This window comes from Gadus macrocephalus, chromosome 6 (genome assembly GCF_031168955.1).
Source record: "Gadus macrocephalus chromosome 6, ASM3116895v1".
Lineage (NCBI taxonomy): Eukaryota > Metazoa > Chordata > Actinopteri > Gadiformes > Gadidae > Gadus > Gadus macrocephalus.
Window position 1 is genome coordinate 25,322,631 of NC_082387.1, and position 23,749 is coordinate 25,346,379.

Genomic DNA, 23,749 nt, shown 5'->3' on the forward strand with positions numbered 1-23,749 from the left:
TATGAGAGCCAATCACAATGAACCAAGGGCTCTTTTAAACTTCACGCACGCCCACTCTTTGTTGTCATTGGCGCCATTACTGGGATGTGTTTTCCGGCGCACGTCGCCAATTCTAACAAACTAACTAGTTTTAGTGTATAATAATGACTGAATGCGGCCACTAGGAATGTAAAGAGACTTTTCAAGAAAATAATGAAAGGTTTAAAAAAAATCATAATAAGGTTCACGGTCGTCACTTGATACATTAGTCCTACTAGTATGCACACAATGGAGATTTAACACGTTGAATATGTGTTATCTAACATATTAAGGTTGTGATAAGGTTCAGCTTCAAAGGCAAAAACAATGTTGCTCATGCTTTGTTCTAATACACATTTCAATAATGCATCACACACCATTCAAAATGCATTGCAGAGTGCACCCTTTTTTTATATACCATGCAGTAAAGACGCATGTTCGCAAACATTTCCCAGCAGATAAATAATGTAGGGCTTTGAGCACAGGACTGCAGCCTCCACATGAGCCATGCCTCTGGTTCCATGAATGCCTCCAGACAGCTGCAGCCCTCAGTGGTCCTGAAGACACGACTTCCTCCAACTATGCACTCCCCTAAAGTATCCAGGATTAAGATGTATTTTTCTCTGATAAAAGTCCGCCTCAGGCGAACAGCATAAGCTGCTTGTTGTGGATGTGTTTGGCTTAATGAAAGAAACTCAGACCCTTATTCAATAGCCTTTGGATGAAACTGCACCGGGGAATGTTTACTGACGGTAGACGACGATGAATAATATTAATAACTGAGGCCTATTGACTCCGGATTGAACTAGAGAAATTATCTAGTCCCCCATAATAACCTTCATCCATCGTGCTCTCCACTTCTGGGAAGTTTTCCCCTTGAAACTTTACACGCCTTCGCTGTTACAAAACCAATACCGCCCAAACCACGGAGTAATAACTATGTATGCGCAGCAGAATGAGAGGCGAGAGTAAAGTTTAGTTAATCGCTGAGTACCCCTGTGTCGGAGGCGGAGCGGATCGGAGCGCTAGTCGCAGAGTTATCCTGTGTGGTGAGACAGTAGATGATGTGTATTTTTTTGTACAGAGTGTGCTGTTTGATGGACAGCTGGTCCCGTATCCTCGCTGCTTTGTAAATTGAGGATGATGCAGGGACAGCTGTCCATCATAGTGTAGGGCACGCCGATAATGGTGTCAGGGGGCGGGGCTAAAACATGACGTCATGCGGGGCCTCTGTGGGGGGGGGGGGGGGGGGGGGGGTTGTATCTCACAACAGCTGCTGACTTTTCGGATTAAATATGATCTGTGGTGGGAAAGATATTATTCGTTTTTAGTAATTAGTATTAGTAATGAGTAGAACACATACTTGACAAGTGCTCTCATAAAACATGTAGGCCTATTGACATGCTACAGTACCAGACTAGTAAAAACATTACACACTCTCTCCCCCCCCCACACACACACACACTTATGTCTATATATATATATATATATATATATATACATTTATATAATTAATAAATTAATAAATTTATAAATAATTTGTGTTATCCATGTGTGTCATCCATGCATATCGTTCCTCGGACGTAAAGGGTTTAGGACGCCGTTGGCGTTGTCAGTAGCCATCACCCAGAACAAGGGAGTCAGGAAACATAAGAAGAGGCATTTTATGGTTTAATCGAGAGATGCCGTCCATAGATACAGCATAGATGCCTAACGCGACCCATCGACCCTCTAAGAACGTATTGTAACCTACTCTAAGCCTAATCCGTGATAAATTGCATGTGATGCCCATAACTTAAAATGTAATGTGATCCAAGAAACTTTCTTAAAAAAGGAAACTACTACGAAATTATGATTAGATATTTTTTGAGCCGTTGGGAAACATTATTCTGCAGTAATTCCTTTGTTACACATGATGGCGCTGTTGGAAGGGAGATCTGAAGACAGTAGCAGCCTTTCACATCGTCACTGAGCTGTGACTCCAGTGCTGTGGGTACTTGTGTGTTGGGGAACATTGATACCCTGAGGAGGGTAGAATGCCATGCATAGCCTACTTATTTCTTAATATCGCAGCCTATTAAAGGCTTTTTAACTGCAAAATCCACTCCTAACCCTTGTGGTAATAATTGTCTATATACATATGTTATACATGATTACATTTAAGTTATATTTTCCTCCAAGAGCAATATAAGTTCACCTACTACTCTCTTTTATGTATCACTCTGAAAATATAAACATTGTGTTGCGTTGTGTGTGTGTGTGTGTGTGTGTGTGTGTGTGTGTGTGTGTGTGTGTGTGTTTTCTTGGAAATACAATAGAAATACATTAAGTAAGTTTTATTTGCAATTCTAGATGTGACTACATGTAAGTATGATAAACATTCACATTCACGTCATTATAATATATACATTATACATTAAGTACACAAACGCTATATTACAGTATATACTTTGCACCTTACTGCTCTTCTGACCTTCTGGTCAGACGTTAACTGCAGTTAATTTTTCTCTTTCTCTTGTACCCTGTACAATGAACATAAAGTTTAATTTAATCTAATGTAATCTACAACATTGTACAACCATAGGGTGGATTGCCCTAATGTGGGACACCTAAGCTTCAGTGGGTGTGGCTCTTCCCCAAACAAATAAATGTTAGTGAAACTATGGGGAAACCAAAGCTGTAGTGTCATGTGATCAAAATCATTGAACCTTTGAACTGTCCAGTCATAAATCAGGGCGGGAAAATCATCAAACAGGAAGTACCTGCTGTGAAAGCTACCAGAAGGTCAGTGACATGTGTATACATGTGTATATGGTGTATATTTAAACCATATATTTGATTTTAATTAATTTTTCTGCTGTCCCACTTTAGGACAAGTATGCGTCCTAAAGTGGGACAGTATGATTAGCCTAATGTGGGACAGTTGTAAAACTTCAACCCAGTCAAGAATGTGTGGTGGAGCATGGTTTATGCAACAGTAATGGTTATTTACATGTTCTTAGTGATCTTTTTCAGTATTAAAATACTTTATTACTACAGATATTTAAGGGCAAGGGAAATTTTTACGGCGTGTCTGTGTGTGTGGGGGGGGGGGGGGGTTTGAGGCCCCGTCCACACGAAGCCGATTTCATGGGAGAAACCGCAAAGGTCTTGGATAAACACAGAATTATTCACTGAATGGGGCAAGTTTTTTCTCCGAAGTCTGCCCAAAGATGATCCACGACCCCACTTGCTCCTTGTTGATGGCCACTCCTCCCATGTGTACAACATTGAATTTCTGAATTTGATGAAAGACAACAATGTGTGTGTGTTCAGCCTTCCCCCCCACACTACACACTATCTGCAGCCTGCGGATAGAGCTCTATTCAAGAGTTTAAAACCTTTCTGGAGGATTGGGGGACGAAGGGTCACCAGGGAGAGTGGAGGGAAGCGTCTGGAAAGGGCGTTGTTCATGTCAGTTTTCCAAGGCCTGGAGGCAAGCTGAAACACCCTCAAATGCCCAGGCTGGATTTCGTGGGTCAGGGATATTCCCATTCAACCCAGACAAGATGAAGAAAATTATTTTCATGCCATCTGAAACCACGGAGAGACCCTTAGAGCCTGCGATCGCAATCGAGCCATCCTCTGTGTGATGATAACAGGGATGATGATGATGATGATTTCTATGATCAAGAAATGTTCGAGCACACCCACCCACCCAGCCACCCTCTGCATGATGCTGTTCAGCCAGCAAGCTCTCCTCCTCGCCACTCTCCACAGCCCCGCCTTCTGTCCGCCATTGTGACCTCACCACCTCTGGCACACGAAGTTGAAGTGGTGACACAGCCAGAGGTCTCCTTTAAATCTCTGATCACCCTTCCGGTCGGAGAACGGCCTACAACCAGCCGCCAGAGGGCAAACCCACCGTCATATGATCTCACCAGTGAAGACCACTTTTGTTTTATTAAAGAAAAAGCCCAGAAAAACAAGCAGAAGCAAAAGCCAGCAAATAAATCGATGGAGCAATCCACAGCAAAGAAAACACTCAAGAAGGTCAACCAGGTTCCGTGTAATGTCTGTCAGCATTCTTATGGTGACTCAGATGACCCCAAGTCGACAGAGGAGTGGGTTTCCTGTGCAGTCTGTTCCCATTGGTTTCATGAAAGCTGTGCAGAGGACAATGGTGGACTTATTGGGGAACTTTTGCTATCGTTCATGAATGAAGGTGCACCATGGTTTAGACCTTTTAACATAGACTTTACAGTGTCCCACATTAGGCAAATGACTGTCCCACATTAGGAAGCTGCACATTTTCTCAGAAAGTTTGGCACTAAGAGCACTGATATCTATATAATTTATTTTATGAATGTGTTATCTGCATTTTCTCTTTTGATTTGATTAGGACACACCCTGAGGGTTTCAAAAAGGTATTGGATGTGGATTTAATGTGTTGCCTTCACATCGTAATATTCTACATAAGTCTGAAAAGCCCAAAATGTCCCACATTAGGGCAATCCACCCAACCAAGTTCAGACAGGTAGTCTACCTCCCACTAACAGGTGGGTGTACATGTGTGGGTGTTTGTTATAAATACCACGTGTTCTCTCAGCCATGAACCATCGCGTCTCCCCACACAGCTTCAATGTCAGACGTTGCAATCACGGATAGTCACTGAATGTGAGCCCTAGCCCCTCCCACTCTCCGGGGCCATGCCCACCACCGCCCCTGGGACCAAACCCCGATCTGGTTACCCCTGCTGGTGGGCCAGACAGATGCTCACTGTGTGAGTGAGTGAGTGAGAGAGAGAGAGAAAGAGAGGAGCAGGATGTACAAGCTGCTGTGGTTCTGGGTGAGCGTGGCTCTTCTGATGTCCTGCTGTGGTGAGTACCGCCCGGTCCTTGACTGGTCCACTGGGGGCACTGGGACGCTCCCACTGTCACTGACTGGGAATATCCCAGAGGTGGTTCATAGAGGGACAGAATTTTGAAGAAGATTGACTTTTATTCTTAATTATGATGATTATTTACCGCTGTTCTTTTTATTTGATGAATGCATTCCAATCTCGGCATTCTTGTAGACATGAAATCTGAGCAGGCTTGATTCTTGAGTTGTGACTTAAGAAGAGAAGTGGTTAAGAGTCACAAGGGTTGCCATGTGTGTGTCTTTGTGGTACTGTCTTGTACGTGTGCTGTAAAGGGGATGTGGAGACTCATGTTTGAGACGTCTTTATTCAGCTGTCTGGAAGATGTATTCGGTGTGTGTGTGTGTGTGTGTGTATTTCAGTGTGTACTTGTGTGGGTGTGTAGTTTGTGTATGAGTTTGTGTAGGATTGTGCATGTGTGTGCGTGTAGTATGTGCATGAGTGTGTGTATCTGTGTGTGTAGTATGAGTTTGTGCAGGATTGTGATAGTTGATGGGCTGAAGAGAGGAAGTGGGGGAAGGAAGTGACCAGCTAGATTAAACTTGAATAATGTTATTATGATCACCATCTTTTTATTCAGGCCTCCCTATGTAGTGACCGTAGACAGGTAAAACATGCAGTTCCAATGGAGACAAATTAGTTCCAAGAACCCCTTTATTAATAAGAAATTATGTGGATCAATCAATCAATCAATTTATTATTTAAAGTGCAAAATCACCATGGTACATGGTCTCAATACACTTTACAAAATATCAAGTACAATAATAACAATATTAAAACAATATTAAAACACCACAGGAATATGATAAAACATGGATGGGGGCAAGCTCCAAGAATGGACTACATCCTTTGGGGCCAGAAGTTTGTCTACCATCTATGGAGGTGGAGATCCACAGAGTGATTATGTCATTATATACTCTCTTCATTCTGTCTCTGTTGGTGATTAACCACCATATTGACAATGGTTCAGAGTCACACCAGATTGAATTTACACTAAATCGAAGTGATACCAGATTTAGTTCATACTAAACTGAAGTTGCACTAGATTAAATTCACACCAAACTAAAGTCATACCACATTCAGTTCACTTTTTTTTTTCACACTGATATCATACCGGACGAATTTCCCACCAGATTATATTCCTGCCATAACAGAATCGAGACCACACCCGATTATGATCCAGGTTTTGTGCACCAGAAGTTGGGAGAAGGTTATGAGAGGCCGTATAGGATGTCCACAGCTGCAGGGCGCGTAACTTCCACCCCCATGATGTGTCGTAGAATCCACGCTGCCACGGCCCCAACGTGACCAGACAAAGGCCTCCGTAAACCAAAACTATGCTGATGCTTCCTCCCGTAAAAAAAAAGATGCCTGTTCCCTGTCAGCATTTTTATGGCGAGGCTTAAAGCCAAGCTACTCCCAGTTCAGCGTGGCTCGTAGACCAGCCAGGATCGAGACCCAGAGCCAAGGCCATTGCACGCTCGGATTATGGTTTCAATGAAACATGTAAATAACGTGACCCTTCACAATCAAGTGTAATCAATTTTACAGGATGCCAACTATTTTTTTACTACTTTTTTTCAAGATAGATTTTTTTTTTTATAAAAACAAATCAAGAATAGACCCATCTGTGTTTTCGTGGGCCCTGGCCGATGAGTGTGAGTCATCTCTTTTAACAGATTCCCTGAACCCGAGTCTCTCTCATGCTCGTGTGAAGCCGTTGAAGCGAGATACAGGCGTGATAGGCTCCGGTTGCAGCATTGTCCCGCCGGGCGGTGGTGGGGCGCTGAACCCCTTGTTATGTTTCGCTCGATGCCCAGACGTGTCGGTGGGGCGGGGGGTGACAGGTGGCGGCTGAGAGTGACGGGGTGCAAGGGTGCAGGAGCACGCATTCATCTGGGGTGTCCCGGTTTTGAGTATAGGAAATTAAGTCTTCACTGGGGGCTGAACCGGTTGTGAAGAATCTTCCACACCGGAAATGGAAACATGAGGTTTATCTCTGAGAGACTAAAGTGCGTTCACCCGAAGACATGACCGCCAGATCAGCACGATGCCCTACTTTCAGGTCATGGGAAGCTGAGTGAACCGGGTTGGTGTGGCTGTAAGACTCTGACATGGAGCTGTGTGTTTCCCTTTGCCCTTACCTGCTGTCAAACAGCTATTCTCCAGTCCCACCTTAATGCCATCATTTGGGGTTTGGATCAAATACGTGTCAGAATGTATTCTTCAACATAGAACTCTTTCTTATAATTGATTTTGCTTTTGAATTGGATTAAATCTGTTTTCTCCCACAGGGCTTCAACTGGACTACATCACACAGGACCCAGGAGAATACGACTTTTCAAACTTCACAGGCTACTACTACTTTGACAGTAATCACACCTAGATTCACAACCTGTATCTATCCTTTTCTACTCTAAATGGATACAAAACTAACTTTTGTTAGTTCGATGTGTCTGTAAACTAGCTTAGGGGACAGGTTTTCTTTTGGGGTAAATTAACCAACGATGTTTAGCATCCTGATGTGGAGAACTAATGTCGATTCTTCCACCAGATGAAACGGTGGATTACTATGGCGACTGGGGAAGTGGTTCAGTCGACCAGACGGTAGGATAAGGTTTCAGTTCAGCTTTCTTTGAAAATATTATAGCAAGGGAAAAATAACTATAGTAAGAATCAATATAGCCACCATTCTATCTTGGTCTTATTGTACGTTGTACTTCCTTACACTTCAAAACAGTACTTAGCATCGCGTAGCGCCTTCTCCTAGCTGTCTTTGTTGGGTACAGGGAATGGGTTAACCTAGCGATTGTTAGTTCTGTTGTCGGCTCTATGAACATCCTTACGGTACCAACAGAGATACATTGTCGTTTCTTTCTTCTGACAAATGTGCTTTGGATGAAACCGTGTAAATGTAAATGTCTCTAAAACTCCTCAGAACATCCCAACACAATCGACCTTTCCTTCCCTCACAGGTTGTCGGTATGGGTCAGGTGACCCTGGTTCTGCTGCTTGGATTGGCTGTCCCACATGTCCTTCATTGAGTGGGCGGGCTTTAAGCCTCCAGGTAGGATCAGTTAGCTGTCATCCTTTAACCCCCCCCCCCCCGATGGTTCATGGCTGAGAACACATGGTATCAGACCTGCCAACTCTCACGGCTTCACCGTGTGACACACTATTTTGCCTGTTTACACACGCCACACATCTAATTTCTCACGGCAAAAAAAAAAATAAGTCATTGATGGACTAAAGTGAACTTGCAGCAAGCACAAAGACGCAAACTTAACACCCGTTCTAACATTTGCATTACGCTACATTACAGCTTACAATTACAAAGATCACCTGATAAATTCTCGCTCTAGTTCAACCACCGTAATCAGTTCTAATAACTGATTCATCTGATTCAGCAAAGAAGCACAAAGAGGTCCCTGCGGGCATCCATCCAAGGTTTACGCAAAGACACGCAAGAGCTTCCGAACCTCCGAGCTGTTTTGAAGGCGGCATTACTGTGCTTTTACAAGTGACACTACAAGTGGGCGTGTCCTTCTAGATGTAAGATGGATAGATTAGTGACATTGGCTACAGTCCACTTGGTAGGCTGCTAGACTGATCTATTCAGCATACATCTATATTTAATAAAGATCTTTATTTCAGAAATGTGCAGTTCTAAATGAAGCTTCAGTTGCTTTTTGTGATTTTTTCAGCGGCCTCTTGAAATACGAGTTTTCCCAAATCTGCTTTTAACTGGCAAGCCTTTCCTGCCCGAGGGCACTGCCAGGTGGGAAGTTAGCCTGGAACATTTTGCTGCTTGGCCGTTGCAACAATCTCCCCGCAAATAAGAATCACACACACTTGTCAATTAAATAACTTCCTGCCAATCATTGTGAAAATTGTATCTTTTCTTCCACTACTCCATGTGTTTTATTTGTGGGGTAAACCCCGCATCTAGCTCCCGATTTAAGCTGTGCTCAGTTAGCTTGTCTCAGCAAAGACGGCGCACAATTGACATTTTAATGTTATATTAAATTTTCGCATTTCCATAAAATCGACATCAATCCTAGTGTTTTTGATTTAAAAAATACAATAAAATACACAACCCCCCCCCTCATACATTTTTTGGTACAATGTTTGTCTGACATCATCTTCATTGGCATGACATTAACCTTGAACAGAACACTCCTGCAGATTTCTAGTGTCGTTATTGATGGTACATATTTGTAATATTTGATTTATATTCGTTTTAGATCTTCGGCCCAGCCAGAGGGGGACGAGTTTGAAGCGTCCAATCAGAAGGAGAGACCATGGTACCTGTCTGAGCTCCGTCGACTCCAGCACCGCCCAGCATGATTAGTATTTTCCCACAGTTGGTCATCGTTTCCATCACGGCTGAGAAACATGCATTCAAATGATATTTTGCAGTTTATTTTTTATAAATAAAGGTTTGTTCAAATCCCTGGTTCAACCCCAAGTTCCCCGGTGATCAGAGATGCACATCGGTGAACAGTCGTTGTCGTACATTGCATGATGGGTATGAGGATGTGGAGCACTATTCAGGGACCCCGATTGGTTGACTGTTCAGGACGCGTCACTGTCATATCTCACAGGGTACAGCGGACATGTTTGAACCCATTTGATCTCATCTCCGAATGCTCCACACTTGGCAGCATCACTACATTTAGCCTACCTCCATGGTATGGTCATACTCTAACCCGGGTGGGGGGGGTCATTATAAAATGTCTGAAATAGGTCAGTATAAAACACGTTCAATTTCTGTATGCTTCTTACACTACAATATTACGTTGCTAATACAGCGCTTTTGTCCCCATACCAATAACCTCACACTGGCCTGGCCCTTACATCTTGTTCTAGTAAGGCGTGTCCCCCCTCCACACCTTGGATCGGGCTGTGAACTGCAGCCGTGTCCACCGCTGAAGACGATTTTAGCACGACAAGCAAGTCATCAAGTAACCTGCCTGATGGTCGGCACATTCATCTGACACACCCTCCTAGTCCTGAGACTAGTACCGTGAAAACCCGGACAACATGTCAACACCAACTAAACAGAACGTTCAGATTTTCACAGAAACAACCGATGCTCAATCGATTGGGCCACAGCCTCCTTTAATTAAACCTAAACACAGAGAAGATCACAACACAACGACACAAACCCGACATTTGACATAAAACATCTGCCAACTAAAAAACATCTGCTGGTGAAACTGGACTCTTGAGTAAAAAGACAAAACAACCACACAGACACTGAATGGGTCAACGTTAAAACATAAAGCGCTCTATAAAATAAACCTCCAGCTAAGACACGCCCCCGGACCGGGTTTACTCAGCGCAGTCGCTGTCGTACAGCTTCCTGTCGTCGTCGTCTTCATCGTCCGCGTGCCGGTCTCCGGCCTGGGCCATGTAGGCGTCCAGCTGGGCATCCAGGTACCTCTTGGACTTGGACATGTAGTCGTCCAGCTGCTGGTCCAGCACCTCCTTACTGGGGACCTTCCTCCTGAACTGGGCCTTCCAGCCTGGTTTAGAGGACAGAAGGTATTAGTACTAGAGCACCGAGTATTAGACAGAGTATTAGTACAGAGTATTAGACAGTCCCTTCAGAAAAACGTGATTATGCGATCGCATAATTCAACGCATAATCAGCCAAAGTCCGCATATTCATGCGGGGGCCGCATTTTTTCAAATATGCCGCACTTTCACCGCATAAATTGCCGATTTCCGCACAAAATATGCGGGGCTTGCATGATTCCATAATTCCCGCATTTTCGTCGCAAAAAAGTCACGTTTATCTTAGCAGAATGCTACCCAACCACTTCTGAAACGGAAATGTTATTAATATCATGATTACCGGTAATATGTGTGACAAAGCAACACTTGCTGGCTGCAGGATTAGCAGAAACACAGACTGTCCTATAGAAACAGGAAACTCTAGTCATACTAGGCCAACCTCAACCTTACACTGAGAGCATCAACAAGGCAAAAACACCAACAGCCAACATTACCAAAATACGGTTGACACCAACCAGGCCAGAAACGGTCAAATGTTAACCACTCTTGGGGTTTTTATCGCTGGACTACTGCAATGAATGGCGGCGTAATCAGTTCTCATTATTTTAGATGACATCATACTTGGTAAGTATCTAAAGAGTGAGACCTTGTTTGGGGGCGGGTTGCCAGGCGTTAGTCCGGACCGGTGTGGGGTTGGTGCTGGTCCAGGTGTTAGTCTGGACCGGTACGCTGGTCGTTCCCGTGGTTACCATGGTTAGCCAGCGCCGTCTCAGTGCTGGCCGACCGGATCAGTGTGAACACATTACACACCACAGGGAGGGGGGGCTCAACACCACCACCCACACCCGGCACCAGGGCTTTGACTTTGGCCCAAAAATCATATTCGAAGTTCGTTTGTTTATTAATATTCGAATATTTATTAACAATATCTTGACCATTAAATGCCTTCAGTAAGACCTGGATTGGGCTTCGTGAGGTTTGTTTACCGGCGTTGCTGTGGTTACCGGTCTTGCGTGTTCCAACGGTTTATTAGGTTTCTAATAAACCGCTGTCTGATCAATACTTCATTCACTGCCTCTTCCGTGGTCATTACAATATTATGAGTAGACTGCGTCGGGTTCTCCGACGTCTCTCCCTCTTGGCCTGCCCATAACAGGTTCCAATATCAAGGGCTGCCTAATATTCGTTCGAATTTTGATCTATTTTTCAATATCCGAATTATATTCGAATAACGAAGTTCGGAGTCAAAGCCCTACCCGGTACGGCTTAAAGGTCACCTATTGCACCACCGGGTGTGAGTGGGATCAGCCGTTACACGCCGTTTAGAAAATCGGCCTCTTCTGACATCACTAGTGGGCGTGTCCCCCTAGATGTGTGCTGGATAGATCGGTCTGCCAGCCTACCCTGTAGCAAACGTTGCTCATCTATCCGTCATACATCTAGGTGGACACGCCCACCTGTGACGTCATAAGGGGCAGATTCCCGAACCGGCTTGCAGCGGCCAATCACAGCACACCCGGTGGCCCGCCACGGGACCGCTAAACGTCAGACGAGACGTGTGAGGCGAGGCGCTGACGTACGGTTGGGGGTGTAGCCGGCCCTCCGGATCGCCCGCGCCCCGAGCACCTCCCCGGCCCAGCCGAGCCGCAGCCCCCAGAGGGCGCAGGGGCACCGCCGCCCCCCCAGGACCCGGTCCTCCAGCGCCGCCGAGCCCAGGGGGGCCCCCAGCCCCCCGGGGCGTCGGCGGCCGCGGGTCAGCACGCGGGGCCGGGGGCCCCCCCCTCGCTGGGCCCCGGGGGGGGCCCCCCTGGTCGGCCGCTGCTGCGGTCCGGTCTGGGGAACGAGACGGAGGAGAGTTAGGGCCGCTCCGTGGTGGATAAACACACAATCACGCTCACGATTGTTATGGTCAATATAGAAATCACGATTATACAAACAATTATTTTATTTTTTGAGTTTGAAAACATGATGCATTTATTTAGGTCCATCCCAACAAACACTTTGTAACGGACCTTTGAAATGTCCTCTTAGAAAAAAAAAATACACAAAAATGGACGAATAGAAAATGTTCAAATCTAAAATAATGTACAGATGTGTCCAGCTGTTCTATAAAACATTTGATGAAAAAAAAAAAAAATTGTTTCGTCTCGATATTAGTTTTGTGATCGTTTGACGCTGAAATCTAAATCACAATCAAAATTCGATAAAAAGATAAATAAAATTTGTTTCGACTCGATTATATTCGTTTTGTGATCGATCGACGCAAAAAACGAAATCACTATCAAAATTCTATTAATCGCCGTGCACTAGGAAGAGTGTTAATGGGAATAATACACTTTGTTTATATGATTTAGATCTACTTTCAGAGCAATTAGCAGATGCTTTTATCAAAAGCAACTTAAGACGGTCGGCACAGTAAGCATGTTCATGGTACCAAGTAGGGATGGGCACGAGTAGTAAATTCCAAACTCGAGTGATCGAAGGAATTCCTCGAGGATCAATCGAGTACTCGTTAAATCAAATCTATTTTTAGAATACAACGCATCTGCAGCAGGAATAGGCCTGATGATGAACGGCAATATTACCAACCAAACATGTAATGCTTATTCTCCATCAAAACAGTCAAGAGTTATCAGAGTAAAAATAAAAATAAATAAATATGCGTCTCACAATTTAAATCACGTCGAACCAAGGCCTGCAACAGTTTAAAAAAACGAAACAAGTAGCCGAACCATTGCAAATAAATGCTTAAAGCTGCAAATAAAACGGCAGCAAATGGACTATGGAAATACTCAGCGTTGTGATCTTCTCTACACGCCCGGGATTACAGCTGCGTCTAGCGGCGGTGAAAATAGCCGACACACTTTCACTTTCACCGTTGCTGCGGGTCTGCTTTCCCGAACTCACCGTTGTGTTTCAGGAGCATATGTTGCCGCATAGTACTTTCTGGTAGCTCGATTTCGCTTGGCATATTTTACGTTTCACCTTATGATCTCCTATTTCTTTAAAGTATTTCAATTCTTCGCTGCGGTTTGCTTTAACCGCCATCTCTTAACTTTTTGAATTCTGGCGTGCCTGCACACGGCACGGAACGCGCCATGGAAATGGATGCATTTAATTTTCTTTGTGCCCACGTCATGCGTTAGTGGCGCCGACAGAAAATTCGAATTTGTGTGTGTATATGCAAACTCGAGTTTGCCTGTCCACCAACCGAGTTCATTTGTAACGAGGAGTACTCGAGTAATCGATTCCTCACGCCCATCCCTAGTACCAAGTGTTTAGTTTTATTTCTTTGTGCGACATAAACAAGATAACAACAAAAAAAGATGCATGCATACATAATTCCGGGGGGGTGGGCAAAATAAACCCCAGAGGGCTTATAAAGGAGGCCCTCCTGTCATTAAAATACAATAAGATACAAATGCCAAGCACTAACAATCTCTAGGTTACCCAACTCCGCGTGTACAACAAAGATGGCTTGGATGAGATGCTGCACCATAGCGTCTCTACCAAGAACAAGGGGCAAAATCTAATCCAACGCGTGGCGTTAACCAAGACGATCAACTTCCTCCACACAGCAATATGTCATATTAAGGCTACCAGTCAGAGGGCACTCAGTGCATGTGGCTGATATAGTCAATCTGAGATAACGTGCAGACTTATTTTCTCCGCCATTATTGGTGCAAGAGGCGGTCGAACCTCAGTTAACCTAGCTTCTCTTTGGTCAGCGCCACCCCTGCTGCAGTACCTCGGCTGAGCAGTAGAGGGCGCCCTCCCCCGCGCCCCCACCCAGAGCCCCAGGGCCTACCGGCAGCGGGGTCGTGTTACCGGCCACGCCCACAACACTTTCTCCGGCATTCTTCATCCAACATCGCCTCTCTCTCTCTCTCTCTCTCTCTCTCTCTGCCACTTGCATCCCTGCTTGTTTGCAGCCCTGGGAACATAATCAAGTTTAAGGCAGAGTCAAATCGAATCAGGGGAACCAGTAGAGTGAAGGGCCCCCTGGCCCTACGAGGGGCAAGTCCACCCCCCCCCCCCCCCCCCCCCCAACAACACTGCATAAACAACGGCATTAATGGATTAAAGAAATGCAAGACGAGTTGGCGTGCGACTCCAGCCAAGAGGACTTATTGTGAAGGAATAAGCCACTAGGCAACAGTGGGGTGGTGCCAGTCGATTCTTTGCATGCCGTATTCCGTTTGCATGTTTGAGCCAGGAGTACAATAAGTAACAGCTGGATCCTAACAAGCGACACGCGTGTTCATAGAGGCTGCATTCGCCCCTCAGGGGAAGATCTAATCTTCCTGTCAAATCTGCTGAAGTTCAATCAGACACAATATTATGGTGACGGTGGTGGGATCGTCTAGTGGTTAAAGTGACTGGTCTAGTGGTTAGGGTGACTACAGCCGAAAGGTTCGTGGGTTGAACCCATTACATTTTGATTTGGAGCATTCAGCAGACGCATTTATCCAAAGCGACTTGCAATAAGTACATTTGTCAGAAAGAAAAAGAAAGAAACAATATATCGCTGTCGGTACAGTAAGGATGTTCATCGAAACAAGTGCCAAGCACTAACCATCACTAGGTTAACCCATTCCCCGTACACAACAGAGATAGCCCATATAAGGCGCTACACAATGCTTAATTCTATTTTTCTTGGTGCAAGGACCAGCAACATAAAATGACCATTCAATGCACCACGGCTTAATCAACAGGTCAATGTAAAAGCACAGAGACTAACCATAAAATGACTTAACACACAGCTACGCAACTATAACCTAACATTTATGACTTGAGCGTCGATAACCAATGGAAACATACAGAGACGGAGCCTGTTGGGATTTTAGTTTACCATCGTCGCAAAACTAAAAAAAAAAAAGTAAAGGCTGATTTATGTTATTTTAGTCTTGTTCTAAAGACTGGACAATATATAACTTGGATGATAATGATATTAATGCATTGCTTTTTATATATATCAAGAACATCATTCTGCACTTGGGGGAAATACGTGTAAACAAGACTTGTATAACACCAACTATCTCTCAATGAGCTAGAGATTAGGAAGCCGAAAAGAGGGGATACAGAACGACACAAAATTTACCCTCCCGGGTAACATGGTGATTTTTCCTTCTGTCTCAAACAAATGTCTTCTGGGCAGAGTTGAATACGGAACAAAGGATCGCTTTGGTGAAAATACAGCTCATTCATTTCGAAAGGCTGCCGGGCATTCAACACATTTAGATTCTCTGTTCGGATGCAGACACTTCTTAATTACTACCCGTGCCTTAGCATGAAGTCGCTGTTGTCCGACTCAAAACAGAGTCACATGCAGTAGACCAGAGGGTGGCCGCACAAATTTAGCATCCGCCATCCTCTCCTCACTGCTTGTTTTTTTTTGGGCTGATACAGCTTTGTCAAGACAAAATAAACACTTGTGATTGCGTTGGTGCGTTGAGTGGGCCCAGCCCATTCCGTGGTGAAAACACTCACAGCGTACTGCGGGGTATAAACGGTACATGGACTGCATTAATACAGCGCTTTTCTAACCAGTGGCCACTCGGAGCAATTTACAATATTTAACATTTACCCAATCATGCACACACCGACGGCGAAGTCATCCACGCAAGGCGACAGCCAGCTCGTAGGGAGCAGTCAGGGTGAGGCGTCTCGCTCAGGACACCTCGACCCTCCGGGTCGGGGATCGAATTAGCAACCTTCCGGTAAGGTTACCAGTCAACGGGCTCTACGAAGACCCCTTCAAATGTACACCCATTGTTAATATAACCTCAATTGTACACCCATTGCCAGCCCCCAGTAGATACCTTCCTGAGCAGGACAGTCCGGACCTCGTCGTCCAAGCACAGGTCGTCCACGAGGGGCTCAAGCTTCACCTCACCTGGGGCCGGGGCCTCAAGAACCTTCGAGAAGCTGGGGACGACAGACGCGTTGATTACGAGACACACTTGGACGAAGGGCCCACCACCAGATTCCACTGGCCGATTGGTACTGGTGATTGAATGAGTTGAATGAATGGATGTTTGACTCACCGGTCATTGAGAGAAACCCCGGAGGAGCTCCTGAGGACAAGGTGTTCTAACGTGTTGTCCGCCATTTTCTGTCGGGCCTGTGAAAAAGCGTAATCACAAATTAATGATTTGATCACAAACGACAAGTCATCACCCGATTTGTTTACTTCATAATGTGGCTAATGTTGCAATACACCTGATATTTGTGTTATTAAAATATATTTGAGCTTTCTCACTAGCCAACTAGAAAAAGTTGACTTGCCCAGAATGCAAGCCGAGGCTGGACGACGTAAAGCCGATTAAAAGCAAAGCCCGCAAAGTTATTATCTCAAGAACTGAACGATATCTGAAGTAAACGAACATTTACCGTAACTTCGAAGTATCTTCGTCAATAGTTTTTTTCCCCCCGCGGCTTCGGATCCGAGAAGTGCGTCCACAGTGCGGAATACAGGAGATTTTACGTAAACCACATTACGTCGTGAACAAGGTCTTCAGACATGTGCGTTGTGCGTTCGAATGAAATCATGCACGCGTCAGATTAAACTACCAGTCCTCGTGAAGGTCAAAATAATCAATCGGGAACTACGTCACGTGGCCTGTTGGAAAATAAAGTATTAGAAAATATAAAACGCATAACGTTATATACCTTATTTACTTACTCAGCTTAATGAACGTTTATTTGTCTTATGTTATAGAAATCAAAAGTGTATACAATATGGGAATAGATTTGGTAGATACTGGACGAAAATTAAACAAATAACGTCATACATATACTTTTCTAATTGAGCTTGATGAACGCTTAGTTGTCTTATGTTCAGAAATCAAAAGTGTGTAAAATAAATATGGTAATAGATTTAATTGCTTCTGAAGAAAAAACGAAGTCGAAACCCCACGCAGTTGAATTGTCATTAAACCAAGATGACGTTAAACTAACATGTGTCGCGTATCCACGGCGGGTCCCAGACGCGCAGCTGTTTGCCTGAATGACTACAGAAATTAAAACTTTATTGGTAAAACAATCTCCCTGGCGCAGGGAGGCGCCACGCCACGGAGAGAATCCCCAGGCGGCCGCCCCAACCCCTCCGGCTCCGACCTGCCAATCACCCGGCAACCCAGACACAACATCCCGCGGTCCGGCCCCCGGGCCGCAGGCTCCACAAAGCCGCGTCCCGGTTGGCTCCGATCCGCCCTGGCTGAAATGGAACGGCGGCAGCGATTGGCTCTCCGTCGGCCCAGACAGCTCACGAGCCCCCCCTCCGCTTTGTTATTGCATCGCGTGGGGAAGGAGGCGCGAGGCTGCCGCGGTGGAGCGAGCCATTAACAGCAGGATGTGCACGAGGGCGGCGCTGATGTCGGCAGACAGATAACAGTCGCGCGCAGACGTCAACACACACATCCACGGTCCGCCGACGGTAAACATTCCCGGGCTTCAGCGGCGTCGCAGTGTCGGTGAGGCGCCCCCCCCCCTCCTCTCCTCGGTGAGTACACCATACGGTCGCGGTTTTCTCCCGGTGCTTTGATCCCTCTCCTGCCCTGACAACTGTTGACGCAGCACCGCCAGCGGGTCCGGGAGACCCTTCCTCCGTCTCCCCGCGTCCTCCGCTGGTTTCAAACCGACACCTGCCCGGGAACTTTGGGGCTCCTTAGGGCCGCCTCCCCGGCTCTGGTTCAGACAGACCCGGGGACCGTTCCCACACCGGGTCTCCGGGTCTGGGTGACCACGAGCCTCCTCCTCATTGTCGGTTAAAGTCCTTTAAACTAGGGTGTCCTCTTCATGCTGATAATGGCAGGGCAGCAGGCGGCCAACACTGGAAATACTGGGAATACTTGGCTGTATCTCTCACAGTTTAACTGGAAACATAGAATGTCATTCCACCTTGGCCTTACGGCGGTTCCAACGTTAATCGTGGGTCTTTTAAAAGTAAATCCTGGTTCTGATTGTTTAAAATAAGATTGTTTTCTTTGTTTCTGACTATCGTTTGGGATAGTCCTTGGTATAATTTCTCCTGCTATAGAACATCAATAAAATGTTTATTATGTTTATAGGTAATAACGTTATGTGCTGTAGGCTATATGTGCAATACACGTGTAGTATTTCAGCCATAATGTATACAATTATGTTGTGGTTACTGCCTTATAAGTGTAATAAACGGAACGCAATGTCATGTGGAGCATGATGTCATGTCTGTAAAGAGAAAGAAAGAAGAAACTACTTAAAACACTGGCGAAACACCCAAATCCAAATGTATACATTGTAATGTAAAATAACCCCTTTCAAAGTAGAGGTTTTAAACTTTGATTTCGGTTTGATATGGTGTAAGAGATAGATCATAGTTAGTCATCAGTGATGTTTTGTTTTGTAGAGTTTTTAAGACTATATTTTTGAATTCCACTTACATTATTCAAAATGTAAATAATTCTTCAGTCTAAAATATGTTGTACTAACTTTCACACATAATATAAATATACAAATATCAGGTCGGCTTAGCTCAGGAGGTAGATCTGGTTGACTTGTGATTTAAGGTTGCTAGTTCGATCCCCGGCTCCTCCTAGTTGAGTGTCGATGTGTTCCTGAACAAGAAACCCCTCCATAACTGCTCGGTCGGGTTTAATGTTTGACTCAACCATATTTGTGGGTATATGTCTATATGTGTATGAGTGGTTTTAAGTTGCTATGGATAAAAGCGTCTGCTAAATGCCCCAAAAAGTAATAAGTACAGACCAAAAATATTTTTTGGACATCCCCTCCTGAAAATGAGCAAGTGTGTAATAGTGTTGCCGGCACACAAATTATATTTTCTCACCAATTGCGTCAACATGCAGTCTGTGAACTGGAAGACTCGGAAAAATTAATTTTCAATGCTTGCAAAATACAAAGAGTATGAGTGGAGGGGGAGTAAGAATGTGTCTGGACAGTTGGGTGAGTTATTTGTTAGATATTCCTGTTCTTCGCCTGCTAGGGCCAGCCCACTGTGGATTCCTTTTGATCTATCAGAAATGGGTTTTTCCTTTTAAAGGTTATCACTTTATGTTTGTTTTATTAGGCTTCTTATTTAACTGAACAAAGAGTTATGTGTCATGTGACCCTCCCGCCACGCCTCCCCCCCTTCTTTGGTCGCCATGGTAGCGGTAAATTTGTGTATTTTTAGATAACGAGGCAGCATTTGCCTTTGACTTTAATTAAGTTGAATTCGCAATTGTCGTCATGGAGACAAATGGAACAGGTGTGAAATGAAGTTACCTGTCTCGGATGGGCCTATGAGTTTAAAATGATACCTGTTCCCATCTCCTCATTTTACTACTACATCATAGACGCTTACTACCGGGGCCCAAGATAATCTTTAACATTTCTTGCCAAATCGATGCACTATTGGCTGGTGGCCGACGTTTATTAAGGACCTTGCCTACTACCAGAAATATTCAGCCATAGAATGTGACCATGGACTTTCCCCAATGATTCAGGGACATGGCTTTGTTCCTTTCAATGTCTCTGCCTGCCTTCAGTTTCAGTCAAGTTTCCGTTTCAGTTTTCAAGTCAAACATATGCTCTAGAATATTCTCAAGGAGGTCTTTATGGTCTACCTGTTCTAGGATATGGAGGTGATGGTAGGGGGGGGTGGGTCAGGGGGGGGGGGGGCACCTATCAGTGATCTCCCTGATTGGCCTAACCATCTGAGTCAGCAGCCAATCAGTGCTGTGGTTCAGAGTGAATGGTAAATGTTAAATGACGTCGATGTTTGATTCATTTTAGAAGTCGAGGGGTTGAAGATGCATTCGTCAGTGTTGAGCTCCAGACAGAACTCTACAGAATACATCCATACAAGTGGCCATGGTAGAACCAGCAGAATCCTAAACTGAACCCAGAGAAACAGACTAAAACAACCAGCCTTGATACAGTGTGATGGATATATGGATAGATAGATAGATACTTGGATTTAGATACATAGATAGAGTGATAGATGGTTAGATACTGGGTCAATAGGTAGACAGCCAGGTTAGTTAAGAGGTGGATGGATGGATTGATCGTTTATTGGTGTAAAGATATACAAACCGAAACTGGGATAGCTCTCTAGATAAAATGATGTATAGACAGCCCGGTGTCTCTCGATGTGTGTGGACCCCCAGCGACGGGATGCTTTACTGGTATGTCACTATGTATAAAACTGTTGGGTTTTAAAGGGACATGACGACAAATCTGTAAATTATTATTTGGCCTTTCTTACCCCCGATTCAGGTGTAAGACAAAGTCGTCTAAATCTAAATTCCTCACTGTGCAGTTTCATTATCTAGCATCTGAGAAGAGCGTTGCTATTCTCAGCGCCGGTTGGCCCCAGAAGGAGTGTATCAAGGAAACGGTTTACTCACTGCTGATTGGTCGAACGGGATGTCAATCCGTCCCCTGTCTCCCCCCCCCCCCCCCCCCCAATCCCCAGAGGTATGTCGGAGCTCAGCCCGGCCCCCAGCAGCAGCGACGCCTGCCTCAGCATCGTGCACAGCCTGATGTGCCACCGCCAGGGCGGCGAGAACGAGGGCTTCGCCAAGCGGGCGATCGAGAGCCTGGTGAAGAAGCTGAAGGAGAAGAAGGACGAGCTGGACTCCCTCATCACCGCGGTGACCACCAACGGCGTGCACCCCAGCAAGTGCGTGACCATCCAGAGGACGCTGGACGGGCGGCTGCAGGTAGGGCCGCCCAAATAAGGGCGCCGTCGGTCTAACTGGGTGTGGTTTGTTGAGACTCACTAGACTCACTCATACTAGGCTAGGCTAGATTAGACTAGGCTAGACTCACTCATACTAGACTAGATTAGACTAGGCTAGACTCACTCATGCTAGACTAGATTAGACTAGGCTAGACTCACTCATACTAGGGCTTTGACTCCGAACTTCGTTATTCGAATATAATTAGAATATCAAAAAATAGATCAAAATTCGAACGAATATTAGGCAGCCCTTAATATTGGAACCTGTTATGGGCAGGCCAAGAGGGAGAGACGTCGGAGAACCCGACGGAGTCTATTCATAATATTGTAATGACCACGGAAGAGGCAGTGAATGAAGTATTGATTAGACAGAGATTTATTGGAAATCCAATAAACCGTTGGAACGCGCAAGACCGGTAACCATAGCAACGCCGGTAAACAAACCTCGCGAAGCCCAATCCAGGTCTTACTAAAGGCATTTAATGGTCAAGATATTGTTAATAAATATTCAAATATATTTGAATATTAATATTAATAAATAAAAAGAACTTCAAATATGATTTTTGGGCAAAAGTCAAAGCCCTAACTCATACTAGGCTAGACTCACTCATACTAGGCTAGGCTAGATTAGACTAGGCTAGATTAGACTAGGCTAGACTCACTCATACTAGGCTAGGCTGGATTAGACTAGGCTAGACTAGGCTAGATTAGACTAGGCTAGACTCACTCATACTAGGCTAGGCTGGATTAGACTAGATTAGACTAGGCTAGACTCACTAATACTAGGCTAGGCTAGATTAGACTAGGCTAGACTCACTATTACTAGGCTAGGCTAGATTAGACTAGGCTAGGCTAGATTAGACTAGGCTAGACTCACTCACACTAGACTCACTCAGACTATGCTAGACTAGACTCACACTAGGCTAGACTAACTCATACCTGGCTAGTCTAGACTAGGCTAGGCTAGACCCATTCATATCAGGCTAGACTAGCCTAGGTTACACTAGGCTGAACTAGATTCGGTCTTACTAGGTTAGAAGTTTAATGAAGCCTTTTGTGTCAATCATCCCTGTGCGTAGCGGTAGCATGCTTGCTCTCTTTTTGAAAGCTGTTATGCTGGTTAACGTTTGTATCGGTCTGATAGCACAGCTCGTGTTAAGCCCCTCATGTCTTTCTGTAAGCGGTGGATTCCCTCAGTTGCCTTGCATTCTTCAGACAGGTCCACTTCCCCTTATTGTGTCCTGTGCAATAACCCGGCCCTCTCCCGACACGGCTGGCCTCAGCCCCGGCCAATACACAACAACCCCGGCCGCGGTCCCCCCCCCCCCCTCCTTGTTTTGTCAATATCAAACCTGGAGCTGCTTGCTGCTGCTGCTGCCTACGATTCAAACGTTGGAACGAGGAGTCACGAACACCGATTGTTACATTTACATTTAGTGGATTTGGCTGACGCTTTTACCCGTACTGACTTACAGCCATTCACACACCCATTCACACACCGACGGCGGTGTCACCCACGCAAGGCGTCAGCCAGCTCGTCGGGAGCAGTCAGGGTGAGGCGTCTCGCTCAGGGACACCTCGACACTCTAGGCTAGCAGGAGCCGGGGATCGAACCAGCGACCTTCCGGTTACCAGGCAACCCGCTCTCCCTCCTGAGCTACTGCCGTTCCTCTGAAGGTGTTTGGTTCATGCTGCCTGGTGTCTTCCTTCATGATCCTCGGAGCCAAAGGCTTTGCCACGATGAAGGGTTGTCTTTTACAAGCAATTATCTTGTATCATGTGTGCCTTTGGTTGGTGGCTGAGCGTCACATTGCCAGGGTGTTGGGATTCTCTGACGAAAGCTTTGTGGTTCGATTCCCCGTGCGTCGTCTGGATGCCTAAGTGCCGTTGAGCTAGATGTGGAGCTAAGTGGTTCATAGTTGAATGATCTTCCTTTTGAGTAAGGATTTACTGTATACGATCATTGTTTGGTGCTAGTATTTGGTGATGGGCCTCTGGCTGCTAGTTTGATCCCCCGGCTCCTCCTTGCAGTGTGTCGAGGTGTCCCTGAGCGGGAGAACTCGACCTGACTTCTCCTGACGAGCTGGCTGTTGCCTTGCATGGTTGACTCCGCCATCGTTGTAGGAATGTGTGTATGATCACATACACATAAGTTATTTGAATAAAAGCGTCTGCTAATGCAACCCTGTATCAATTGGGTTACATTGATATATATTTGTATTAATTGGTACATGATTGTGGTTGGTGGAGGAACCATAGTGCTTCATTTTCAACATTATGTTCGGGGAAGCGAGGGTTTAGTAATTCCAGTGGTTTCCATAGAGTCAGCCAGGCCATTTCCCCCATGTTTAGTTTTGATAAATGTTGCAGTCTTGTTCGTTAGGTGCAGAAACGACCTGAAACAGAACACTTGTTGGAAACACTTCACGTCAAAAAAACGTCAGTTGGTCGTGCATTACAACCCAACGACCAATCATATCGCTGTATTAGGTACAGCCACTATCCGTGATCCAATCCTGAGGGATCAAATGACACATGTTGACCCCGCCCCCAATTTGCCTTAAAGATTGCTCATTACACTGAAG

The 23,749-nt window shown here is 45.3% G+C and overlaps 2 protein-coding genes across 5 annotated transcripts in view; one reads left to right on the forward strand and one right to left on the reverse strand.

Moving 5' to 3' along the window:
- Nucleotides 1-10,013: 10,013 nt before the first annotated feature.
- Nucleotides 10,014-17,074, reverse strand: LOC132458907 (chromatin target of PRMT1 protein-like). 3 transcript variants are annotated; one of them, XM_060053298.1, is made up of 6 exons: nt 16,822-17,058; nt 16,486-16,553; nt 16,261-16,366; nt 12,019-12,271; nt 11,085-11,213; nt 10,014-10,446 (listed from the first exon to the last, which is right to left on the reverse strand). In XM_060053298.1, exons 1-6 carry the CDS (start codon nt 16,825-16,827, stop codon nt 10,253-10,255), a joined length of 756 nt encoding a protein of 251 aa, XP_059909281.1. In that variant the 5' UTR covers nt 16,828-17,058; the 3' UTR covers nt 10,014-10,252. The 3 variants fall into 3 exon arrangements, with proteins under 3 accessions (XP_059909281.1, XP_059909283.1, XP_059909282.1); XM_060053300.1 differs by lacking the exon at nt 11,085-11,213 and having other exon boundaries at nt 16,822-17,074; XM_060053299.1 differs by lacking the exon at nt 16,822-17,058 and having other exon boundaries at nt 16,486-16,588.
- Nucleotides 17,075-17,644: 570 nt separating this feature from the next.
- LOC132458921 (mothers against decapentaplegic homolog 4-like) overlaps nt 17,645-23,749 on the forward strand; it is an 11,816-nt gene continuing 5,711 nt past the window's right edge. Inside the window, exons 1-2 of one of the 2 annotated variants that reach the window (XM_060053316.1) lie at nt 17,645-17,942; nt 20,900-21,144. In XM_060053316.1, coding sequence (XP_059909299.1) covers nt 20,902-21,144 — 243 coding nt within the window. In that variant the 5' untranslated portion in view covers nt 17,645-17,942; nt 20,900-20,901. Of the gene's footprint in view, nt 17,943-20,070; nt 20,178-20,897; nt 21,145-23,749 lie in introns of those variants that run through there. The other variant, XM_060053317.1, reaches the window with a different exon arrangement.